At 40.5% G+C, this 12,499-nt stretch overlaps 1 protein-coding gene across 1 annotated transcript; it reads left to right on the forward strand.

The window, feature by feature from the left end:
* Nucleotides 1-194: 194 nt before the first annotated feature.
* On the forward strand, nucleotides 195-12,082 carry SHISAL2A (shisa like 2A). Its single transcript, XM_063299848.1, has 3 exons — nucleotides 195-405; nucleotides 7,672-7,817; nucleotides 12,078-12,082. Exons 1-3 carry the CDS (start codon nucleotides 224-226, stop codon nucleotides 12,080-12,082), a joined length of 333 nt encoding a protein of 110 aa, XP_063155918.1. The 5' UTR covers nucleotides 195-223.
* Nucleotides 12,083-12,499: the final 417 nt, after the last annotated feature.

The raw sequence follows: 12,499 nt of genomic DNA on the forward strand, positions 1-12,499 counted from the left end.
GGCAGAGGGCGGGGCGTCGGGAGAGGCTGAAAGGAGCCTCTTCTCCTGGAGAGCCGCTGGCCGAGGTGAAAGCGGAGCCCCAGAAGCACACAGCGGCGAGGCGATTTCTGCGCTGCCTCGGCTCCGGCGGTGGCTTCGCTTCCAGCCGTTTCTCGTTCCCGAAAGTAGCCACGCGTCGAACCGCTCCGCACGAGGCTCCGCTCCCCCGGGCGGCCAGCGCACCATGAGCGCCGATTGCAGCAGCTACATGAACGCCGACAAGGTGCTGGTGGGCTCCTTCAGCTGCCCGCGGGAAGACGGCGAGGCCGGTGCGATCTATTGCTGCGGCTTCCAGGATGTCAAGTATTGTTGCGACGACCCTAACAGCTTTTTCCCTTACGAGCACAACTACATGTGGTGGCTCAGGTGAGAATAGGGAGCGCGTTTCCCCGGTTGTCCTACCCCGGAAGGTAGACAAGTTGGAAAAAGGGAGTGCTTGGAAAAAGGAGAAAAGGAGGTGGTGGCTGCTGCTGCTGCTGCTGCTTTAAGAGCAGGAGCCGAACCACGGGGGAATAAGATGAAATTGTTATGCACTCTGCACATGCTCAGAAGGGAGATATTACCTTGGTGCCGAGAGTGAAACCAGAGGCTGCGCTCTAGCACCAATCCAGACGTGGGAGTTGCTGATCTCAGTTCCGGAAGGAACAGAATGTGGTAGATGGTTCTAATGTTATTGTAAAGCAACAAATGTAGGGGATGTGAAAATAGTAATTTGGAACCTATTAAAATAATCTTCCCTATTCCTAATGCTCTTAACATGGCTTGCTTTTCTAGATGCGTTGGATCACACTTCCCATCATCCCCACCTACCAAAAAGAATTCTAACTGCAGATGATAAGATTCATAATCTAACACACAGTGGTGCATGGAGAGGGGTTAGATTTTGTGAACTTATTGCCATGAAAGTTTGGAAGTTACCTGAAGTGGGTGAATTTTCCTTTCCTGGCTGAGGATGCAAATAGTTTCCAGAAGGAATAGAATGAAGTGAGCAACAGCATAAAATAAGTATGCCTAGGAGATAACTTAATGTAGAATAATTATCCTTTTCCTCTAGACTTCCAATGCAAGCTTTAAAAAGCCAATGAAGCTTGAATGTTAGTAAGATAGCTAAAGAAATCAGTAAGGGGTCCTTGGTGCTCCACAGTTCAACCCTGAGCTACAAGTCAGTAAGGATCACAGACAGTAGAAGAGATAGCTTTGATGTGAAAATATCCCATTTGGAGCATTGGTTGAACAAATACTGTAGTCTTTGTGTAGTCCTTCTGTACTTGATCAGCTAAAGGTGATTCATAATTACTACAGGCAATGCCATGAATAGTTATTTAGAAGACTGCACAAATTATAGTACAAGAAATGTGAAAAACTGCCTAATTTCAGGACTTGTTCCAGCACTCCAGAAATAGGAGATCTGTCTGGCTCAGTCTGAGAGTAAGTCTGATCTCACTCAGTAACTGATCAGAATGAGATTCAGAAAAACCTAAGCGCCCACTCTCCTGTCTTAGAGCACAGGAAACACAAATTTGGCTGTTTGTTTTTCCAATCAAGATGAGCAGACTTTGCTGGCAGACTTGATAGTTATGAAGATATAAAACACAGGAAATTTCTTAGACACTGTTGCAGGGGTTTGCAAGATATAGTTCATTAAAATATCAAATGCCTGTAGCTTTGTTGTTTTGAGATAGACTATGGAGAAATTTACATCATCCATGCTAAATATTAGTCAAATAGGTGAAGGGGATTTATGCAAAGGGGAAAGAAAAGTCATAAGGATTGATGGTGCCCCATCCTGAATGGGATGAAGCTGATTGTCTCAGACTTAGTCAACCAACTCATGGGTCTTTTCTATAAATTAAATTTGCTTAGTTTTTGTAAGCTGTTTAGTTTCGTAGTCAATCCAGCTCACAAAATTGGTATGACCTTAAGATGATGCTATCAGACATACTGTCAGTGTGGCGGTTTGCTGGTAGGCGTGCATATTGTCTGTGACTGGTTTGGGCTAATCAACACAGTCCTATGACAACCTTGCAAATGGTATGATTGAAGTCAAGAAGAGCAGCACACCAATTCCACACCCCAGCATGATTGATCAGAAATTTCATTTTAGTATTTCAGTTATACTATAAAAGAATAAGACACTGTCCCACCCTAACCTATTATCAGGGAAAGTGTTATCATTTCACACAAGGAGTGGGGAGTCTCTACTTTTCATTAGACAATTTTCTGGTGGTGAACTATTAATTTAGAAACCTTTATGAGCATGTGTGTTTATTAAAATCATAGACTCAAAGGCAAAAATGGGGGGAAAAATAACTAATCTGTTTGTTGATAGTCAGTTGCCCATACTTTCTGCAGATCAGTTTACTAAATGTTATCTGCTTTATCTAAAGCAGATAAAAAGTGCTTTTCTTTTCATTAAGTTCCCTCCAAAACAATTCTTCCAGATGACTAAAGGAAAAGAAAATTTTAAAAAGGCAGCCTGTGCAGGGGAGCACACTACTTGTATATTTACATCTTTACAACTCATTATTCTAGTCTAATATCATATTTAATTTTGCACTGGAGATACACTTGGTAAAAAGAATGCATACCCGATGCTCTGTGTAATTACAGATAGCCATAACTCTCTTTTCCCCTAGTGATTCACAGTAATCCAAACTGCACTATATTTTTGCTAGCTTTAAATGATGCATATTAATTTTCTCAAGGAACTTTTCCTTCTAACATCAGCCGATTTCCTTATTCCCAAATGGTTTGCCCAAATATTGCAGAAAGATTTATTCTTATTGGATAATTCTGAATCGAGTCTTTTGCTTGTCTTCAGGGTATATCAACAGTACAGTCAACAGTACAGAATGCAGATTCATAAAGCAAGATTCTTAAATGACTGTGACGATTCAGATTGTTTTGAATAACAGAAGCCTCTCTTTTGCTTCATCTAAGTACCTTTTATTAAGTCTTACTTAAACCTTCAGCCCACTTCTCCCTCTAAAGCATTCTATGACTATATGGAAGCCAAATCACCATCTAGAGAAGTCTTTGCTTCCTCCATTTCAGCTTCTTTTTCCACAGTTCCCATTCTACATTTCTTGATGATGGGTGCTTTTTTTTCCCTACACATTAATTCCTCAGCAATATGTATCTCCTTTTTTCTACATTCCTGTTCTCTGCTGTTCACAAACTGAGATGTTCAGCTTTGTCTTTGAAATGTTGGTCCATTCTACTAGAAAATTCTAGGAAATAGAAAAACTGGGTGCTTCCACCTGAGATGTTTGCATCACTCTGGATCAGATCCATGCACTTGTGATTTTACTCAGGGCCTTTCCATTTGTGCCTAATCACTCTTTTAGAACAGTGCTATCCTGACATATCAGAATATCGAGCGATCAACTGATAATCAGGCTCCTTTCAAATGAATTTGAGCAAAACACTCTTGCAACACCATCATCAATTTTGACAGATGCCTAAACCAGCCAGTCTAGCCATCTGTCAAATCCAGTTATCCCTGTCTTAATACGCCCTCTACACAGTAAATAAGGACAGCATCATTTCCCAGCATCGTGTCTAGGGCAGGCTAGGAATCACCAGCAGGTATAGTTATGCTGGTATGGTTTACTAATTGCTCAAGGACTGCTGGATAGCCCTCTAAATGAGACATGAGGAAGAGTCCAGACATATTTCTTCAGGAGTGGGGCTGATTTACAACTCTGAAGCTTATCATATTGATACCTGCTAGAATTGTAATATTTTCTTGAAATTTTCAGCTTGAAACACTGAAGCTGTTTGGAACATGACCTAGAGCTGTGGGGTGGGGCAGTGTAGAAATGGTTGTAATAAATTAAAATAAATAAGTAAACATACTTGAGGTGGGAACTTTTGCCTCTCTCTGGCTTGGCTTCTGAGCTTCAGCCACCCTTGCAGCCCCTATAAAGAAATGCAGATTGAAGGGAGCTTTGTATCTTCCTCTTAGGCATTCAGGTGAAGCAAGGAGGGGTGAAATGAGCAAGATTCTTTCAATTTTCCCCTTCTCTTCAGCAGATGATGTTGCTTAGATCCCCATTCTTTTCTTTCCCCCCCCTTTTTTTGGTATGGAGTATGTATGAGGGCATTTTTTTCACTGCATGACTAGCAAGATGAGGCAGTGATTTTTGTTCCTTTTTCTCAGCATTTCTCAACCGGCAGGTGTGAAATGATTTGGGAATTGAAGAACTGATGGTGTGTTGCCCTCAAGCAGGAATTATATTGTATGAGAGGCAACCACAGCCTTCAAAGCACTAAGGCAATGGATTGGGACAGTTTATTCTTTATGACGGCTATCCCAAGACTCTGGTAACTACACCAGCAAAGGATCTAATGTAACTAAGGATCCCTTTATTCCCCTCCCCCCTCCCCCCAGGATAAGGTTGGAAGGAAAACTGGTAAAAGGACTCTGTGAGCAGGAAACTCTTTAAAATCAGAATGGAACATGACTGAGTTTGAAAACAGGCTGAATATAGCTGGGGGCTATGGAGAAAAACATTGCGGGGGAGATCCCTTCAATGGATCCCTGGAGAAGCAGTTTGGCAGCAGCTCAGAATGCTGCTGACTGCTCCATTCCACTCCCCACCCATCCTAGTCACCTCATTGATAATGATCCTAGTAGATCTGTAGAAAGAATTAGAGAGAATTAGCCATTACATTGCATAGGTGAATGAAATGACAGGTAATAAGAAGCTACAGTATTTGTATACTAATTGCAGGCAAAGTGTGACTACAAACCTGTATGAATGCAAGTCACCCTGGACCTTTCTTTGTCATTAATTTGGTGACAGAATGGAGCCTGAAACATTAGGATTAAGGTGACTGTGTGATATTTTTGTATGTTTTGAATTTGCATTGCTGAAGATTTCATGCAGAGAAGAAAAACAGGGACAACCATCACATTGAACGAGGAAAGGCAGAGTTAATTTTATACAGAATTCTAACCAAGGACTCCATGACTGCCTGACTTTAGCATTTCTTCCTTTGTGTAACAAGTTCATGAGCAACCCAAAGTTGCAATCTACAGTATCCCTGTGAGATTTAGCCCTTGGCATTTTATGATCAGTGTGTAAACAGTGTACAGCCCTTGCAGGGTCACAGGCAAATGTTTGGTCTATTGTAGTGGTTAAAAAAAAAACAGTAACCAAGAGTTTAAAGAGGAAATTGGGTGTGCTGATCTCAGGAAACTGATTCCAAGGCAAAGATTAAAAGGATCAGAGGCTGGTGGACTATTCCTGGTCAAGCAGAAGGTCAGACTCTGCCAGGGAGAGTACAAGAAGTCTATACGGCTTGTCTTTAGTAAGTTGCTCAGATGGAATGTTCAGACCTAGGCACTTTTTCAGTGGTCAACTTACTTCTCTGGTCTGAGAAGTTCTACCTGCCATTATTTGACCAGTAAGCCTCACCAGAGTCATTTCATTCACCTACATATTGTCCTGTGGTGCAGGTAGTAAATCACCTGGCCTTGCTGCTTTTCCATAGTTTGATCCATTGGTACCTTAGAGCAGTGGTTCCCAGCCTGTGATTTGGAGATGGCTGGTGATCAATGAAGAGAATGCAGATAGTCTCTTATTTAAACACTTGACTCCTTAGGTATATTTTAATGGTAAACATCTTGTGATGTTACAGTATCTCATGAGCGTTTGGCATTCTTGCCTAAATTGCACCAAGATTTCTGGTGGGAACATTACAGTCTTATGAGATGTGGCAATCTCATGGGATTCTAGCCATTTAAAATATGTATAAACAAATGATATTTATTTTTATTTGATTTTGGGATCACAATTCCAGGTTTATATGATGTTCTTCAGAAACTATATATGACAAATATAGTGGTCTGCATAAATTGGAAAATAATTGGAGATTAGCAGTGTGTGTAATTCTCCCAAATTTTCTGTAGTTCTTGATATCTTTCTGGATTATATGCCTGAGATGAGAATTGGGACACCTTTTATGTACTTTTTTTTTTTAACCTATAAGCTGGGCAAATCCAAAAGATAGTGCTGAGGGATCAAGAGTTGGCAGAATTGCATTTCTGCTGTTTTAGTCTACAAGGTTCTCTATTTTCCCCATTATGATTTAACATCTACATAAAATAGCTGGACAGAGTTGTTTCGATTTCTGCAGTAAAGGGCCATCAGTTTTATTTCTTGTTTACATCACTTGCAGAAAATTTCTATAAAGAAAAATTCTATAAAGAAAAATTCTATAAAAATATAGAATGCTGAGACATTGGAGTAGACCAAGTATACTCGGGACCTCTAATGCCATTTTCAAGTGCTGTTCAACAATAAAAAACTTTTTGAAAAAGTAGATCACTGCAATAGGCCAAAGGGCTCAATTTGGGTTTTTATTCACAATGTGGAGAGTTTAAGTGTTCAGTTCAACTTGCCTGTTACGTGCAAAGATGTTAGTATACTATGTTCTTAGGCTCTGTGATTTTTAATTTTGGTGGATGGAAACTATCTAGTGGAATGATATTTAACTTGCTCAGACACAACCTAGATTTGTAGGGTAGTCATATGTATCATCAGCATGTACGTGCCCTGTAAAGAAGAATTGGGGGTCTATAATACTCTTTATACAAAAAAGAAGTGTGCAATAAAACCTATGTTCTCTGCTTTTCATAGTTTCTGTGGGGGTTTTTTTGCTACTTTTATGGTTTTCCTCCCAAGTATGGATTGCTCTTGAGAGCAACAAAGTAAAACTGGATGGGTTGTATTCTCCTTCTCTTGCCTTTTTTTTTTGCTATAGTAAGTAAACTGCCATCTTGATTTATATCCAAACAGAGCAAATACTGGCTTTAGATATATACAAGTCCCCCACCTGTATTTGTTTGGCCAATGGGTGCAATGGATTCTGCATTCAGGTTTTCATTTAGTTACGAAGCCATTGGATGAAGTGATGTAAATAATTCTGAGCTTCAATCCTGCTCAGAATGCTACCAACTACCTCATTGGGATTTATAAAAAAAATACATGAAAGATCATCAACACTTTGTTATCCTTCTGGTACTCCAAAATCAAAGCTAAAAGGCATTACTTAAATAATTGATAATAATTGTTTACTCTCTCTAGACTTACCGAGCAAAGCTTCTCTCTGTTTTCCATTGATTTATCTTGCTTTATTTTACTTTTGATTCTTTGCAAAGTTTACAGATGTGTATGCAGAAGGGAATCCTTTGCCTGTTTGAAATGTTTCAAGAGTGTGTAGACATTTCCTCCCTTTATCCAATTATCTGTTTGACAGAAGACAAAGATTTAAGAAGGATTTCACCTAAATTGATTTTACCTGAATTTAATTCCACAAGTTTCAAAGGTCCTGATTTATACATGTTTAGCTAAGAGCAACATCAAGCGCAGTAATTCAAGGTAACTCAATAAAAGCAGCACCTTAGATGAAGCTTGCTCTACAAGTCTAATCTGGCCGGAGAAGGCTTTTGGTGAACTGTTACAATATAATTCAGCCTCTACGAGAACATGCAAGGGAAATCTGTATGCTCCCATAGTGTCTAAACATCTGTCTTTCTCCATTAAATACATGCAGCACTGATACCTTTCAAAGAGTTTGACAATGCTCTTAAACTCATCAGTTCATTGCTTTTTCTTTTCTCAGCATTGGAGCACTTATTGGCTTGTCAGTCGCAGCAATGGTCTTGCTGGCTTTTCTCATCACTGTGTGTGTTCTCTGTTACTTGTTTATCAGCAAGAAGCCACGCAACAAATTGGATACAGGCTTAACCTTAAGCTTAGAAGCAGCAGGTAAGATCTCCCTGTTCTGTGGAGAACATTCAGACATCTCCTCAATTAAAATCATTCATTGCTAACCAGTTTCCCATTTCACCTGGATTTGAAAGTGTTTCAACACCCACATTTCTGTTTATGAAAGCACTCAAGGAAGTTTGCAACATTCAAAACAAAGATGCAACATGTAAAACAAACATTAAAATTAGTAAAATTAAAAATCAATCGACAATTAAAAGCTTGGTAAAATAGATTCTCTTTACTATTTTTCTAAATACTGGTAGAGTAGGAGCCAAATGCACCTCCATAGGGAGATCATTTCAAAGCCAGAGAGCTTCCCTAAATCAAAAGCAATTTCTCTGATCCTCCCCAAAACAGATGGAATGAGGCAACAGTTACTCTTCTTGTAGTTCTGGAACACCTCAATCTGGCATCTGCCAGATGTGCTGGGATTGCAAGTCTCAGAATTTCCAGCCAGGATGGGAGTTGCAATCCCAATACATATGGAGGTCATCAAATTGGAGAAGGCTGCTGCAGGGAACCTAAATAAAAGGAAGAACAATCATTTTAAAACACTGCAGGAGACATCTAACAAGAGAACATGGACCCAACAGTGTTAGACAACTTTTGTCCAGTCTCCAACCTTCCCTTTTTAGGGCCCTGGATGAAGCGGACTATCCGGACCCTTTTCAGTCTGGGTTCAGGCCAGGACACAGCATGGAAACAGCATTGGTCATGCTTCTAGATGATGTTTGGAGAGCTCGGGATGGGGTGGTGCAACCATTCTGGCCTTCCTGGACCTCTCAGCTGCTTTCAATACCATCAGTCATGGTATCCTTCTGGACCAGCTTTGGGGGTTGGGGGTGGGAGGCACTGTTTTGCTGTGGTTCTCTTCCTTCCTCCATGGCCAGTTCCAGTCTGTTGGTGGGGCAGGAGAGGTCAAGCCCAAGGCCCTGCAATGGGGGGGGGGGTGCCTCAGGGCTCAAGTCTTTCTCCTCTGTAACATCTACATGAAACTGCTGGGGGAGGTTGGCATGAGTTGCAGTATTATCAGTACACTGATAATACCCAGCTATACATCTCTACCGCTTGCTGGGCAGGTGATGCTATTGTGGTGCTGGCTAAGTGCCTGGAGGCAGCAAGGGACTGGATGGGGAGAAAGCAGCTTTAACTCAACTCTGGCAAGACGGAATTGCTCTGAGTCTTTGGCCCCCCAGGCCTGGGTGATATGTAATCTTTGACTCTGGATGGGGTGACACTCCCCCAGACTGAGCTGGTGTGCAATTTGGGGGTCGTCTAGACTCATGGCTCTTGTTCGAGGAGCAAGTGGAAGCTGTGAATGGGGCCAGTTGCGCCCTTTCCTGGACTGGGAGGCCTTGCTCAGTCACTCATGCATTGGCTACTTCCCGCTTGAATTACTGCAATGCACTCTACATGTGACTGCCCTTGAAGACCACCCAGAAGTTACAAGTGGTCCAGAATGCGGCAGTGTGCACAGTGATGTGCACAGCCCCAAGTTCACCCACATTACACCTCTGTTGCGTGAGCTGCACTGGCCCCCGGTTTCCTTCGTGTACAATTCAAGGTGCTGGTTATTACCTTTAAGGCCCTATATGGCATGGAACAAGGTTATCTGCAGGACTGCCTCTCCCTAAGGACATCTGATCATCCTACCAGATTGGATACGGTGGGCATGCTCCTAGTCCTCTTCCTTAAATGTTGCCATCTTATGGGACTGAGGAAGCATGCCCTTTCCCTGGCAGCCCCTGCCCTATGGAATACCCTTCTGCCTGAAATTTGGCAGGTCCATACCCTTTTAACCTTCCAAAAAGCACTCAAGATCTGGCTTTCCCCGCAAGTGCTGGGATAGGGTGAACTGTGTGAGATGAACCTGTTGTGAGCTATATGGGAAACTTTAGCTATCGTGCCAGGTCTTTTGGTTTTTAATGTTTTTGGTTTTAACATTTTCATTGTACATAGATGTGGTTTTATCTCTTCATTGTGAGCCACTCAGAGTTTGGTACAAGATGGACTGCTATATAATGTTTTAAATAAATAAATAGCATGAAATCCATTCGGCAAGAACATAAAAAAATACAAATCACACTGAATCATCATGAGTCTTCCATTTGTTGCTGACTGGAAAAAAAGGAATTATTGTTGCATTTTGTGTTTGACAATAAAAGATCAAGAAATGCTCCTGATAAAACAGCCACTGTGGTAAAATAATCATTGTTGAATCTTATATCAGAAGAGGATGGAACAAGCATATGTAGATCATTGGAGGCATGATATTGATACTTCCGAAACTGCTTTTGGCTTTTGCATTCTTTCCCTTTCTCAAAGACTAATTACTTTAAAATAAACACCACTGACTCCATTTGAATTAAAAAATATTAACCTTGTGAAGCTTAGTCATAGGAAATCTGATTTCTTTTGCAGTGGGTAGCCTGCGAATCTTAACCTGCTGAAAATCAAAATAATTTTGCCTTATGAATCTTCTCAGAACTTCTACTTGCGTCCATTTCAGACATAATGGTTACCTTGATTGAGAAATTAAAACATCCTAGACTAGCTTGCAAATATTAAAGTCAGTATATACTCTAGAAAGCAAGTGGGTTGAAAGTTACATACAGGCAAAGAAGCCTGTACACATTTAAAAACAATTTGGTCTGCATTTTGATTCTTCTCTTTTATCTACTATATTCTTTGGGTTGCTGTTATCATTTCTAAATAACCTACTGTATACTGCTTTTACTGTCTCATTTACTGTTCTCTTTTTAAATTATGTTCTACGATAGTTATTATTTTGGCATATATGCATATTACTTTTGATATTGATCTGCTGTCTGCATGTTCAGTGTAACAGGCAATTAGACTTTCATAAAACCCTGTCCTCCCTTTGCTGATGAACAAACATTTCTTAGACACTTAGGCTTTTCAAAGCAGGGGATGATCTAGATAATTATGAGACTCAAGATGCAGGCTTTCTCCTAAAATGCACATGCTTGTTTGGTTTCACCTGCTAACCATGTTGCAAAAATTGGAGAAGCACAGATCTTGAAGGATAAGTGACTGTATTGCTTTGAAAATTAGACACACGTTTCCATCCCTAATCCAAAAGATGCACATCTCTAATGAGTTGATCTGGCTTCAGCTGTAAACGAAGACCCCCATTGGTTTTAGAAAGTTCTGGCCTGGGTAGGTCATTATCTCCCTTTGCTGCAAATAAAGCTTTTTAAATTATTGAGTTGCAGAAAATTTCCAAAATGTTTGTGCATTAGAATTTTCCACATTGTGGTAAATTACGTTTTATGATGGAAGACAGAACTTACTTATAAAAACAGATTCTTGATTTTGTTGCCAGTGACAGGCATCTTAAACTAGGCTGCAAGGAATTAAATCATTGTATTTTAGATTGTACAAGGGAGATAAAATTTCCTAACATCAAATTAGATGCAGAAGAGAAGAGAAACAGGTGCAGTCTGTATTTTATAGATCTTAAGGGCAGTGGTTCTTGATTTTAATTAGCAAATACCACAATCTTTTTTGGCAGGGAAGCATAAGAGCAAACCATTTTCCTTATTCTCTTTTATTAAGGACTCTTAATAGAAAGCTATCGAAAGATGCTAAGCAGAAAACCTTCCTAAAACCTTCTCAATCCTGGTATCCTCCTCTTATTATTACAACTATTTAGTTTAGGTAAAAGCCTCTGTTATCTGAATTGGGAATATAAAAACAAAATCCATAATCAGCCACTTTGCAACTATTTTACCTTTTCAAAATGGAGAGTTCTGTTTTATAATAGGAGTACTGAACAGCATAACAGTTAACCAAGAAGTAGAAAAAGTATCATCCACCTTGATGCATGTGACTTGTGAGGAACATCTAAGCATGTTCACATAAAGAAGGTTTCTAGTGCTTGTACTTGCAAATAAATACTGCATTTTGTGGTCTAAATACCACTTTATAGTACACATGAAAATAACTCAATATTAATTAGGTTTCAATCTGATACTTTTCAGAAATATTGTATATAGTATTGTTTCAGCTTTGGTTTTGTGTGCTAGATCATGTCCACTGTTTGCCTAAAGAGTCCAACTGCAGTCTGATATCTATGACTACAGAAACAGATAAATTCAGATTGCAATTCTTACCAGAGATTAAATCTCAGTGAACTCAAAGGAACTTAAGTCTGAGCAAATATCTATAAGACTGCACTATCAGATACAGATGGGTTTATTGACTTCTGATTATATGCGTCTCTTTTGTTTGTAGGATAAATAGTAAATTATTTGAGAACTGTTTTCAGGGCTTTTCTACTTTGGTTTATCCTGTGCACTTGCAGGCTTTCTGATCATCTCGAATAAAACAGATTATCTGTGATTTTGACCCTGTTTATATACTGCTGAGGTCCCTCCTGTGTGATGAGTGGGTACTCCCTCCCTGGTGTGAGAGACGGGGAGGGAGCCTGAGAGTGGATGAAGAATGTGTGTGGGGATCCTCCCTCCTTTAGTGAGAATCGGGGGAAGGAGAAGCAAGTGGGGTGCCCCCTGCTGGTGAGAGAGGCCGGTGAAGGGGGCACAGCAGATGTGCTGGGGAGCTTGCCACCACCCCATGGTTGTTTGGTATATGTCTGTTGATGTATGGTTGGATGGAGGGACCCCTAACCAGGGAACCTGGAGGGCCGGGATTGGAAG

The sequence above is a fragment of the Candoia aspera genome, chromosome 3 (assembly GCF_035149785.1).
Source record: "Candoia aspera isolate rCanAsp1 chromosome 3, rCanAsp1.hap2, whole genome shotgun sequence".
NCBI classification, from domain to species: Eukaryota; Metazoa; Chordata; class Lepidosauria; order Squamata; family Boidae; genus Candoia; species Candoia aspera.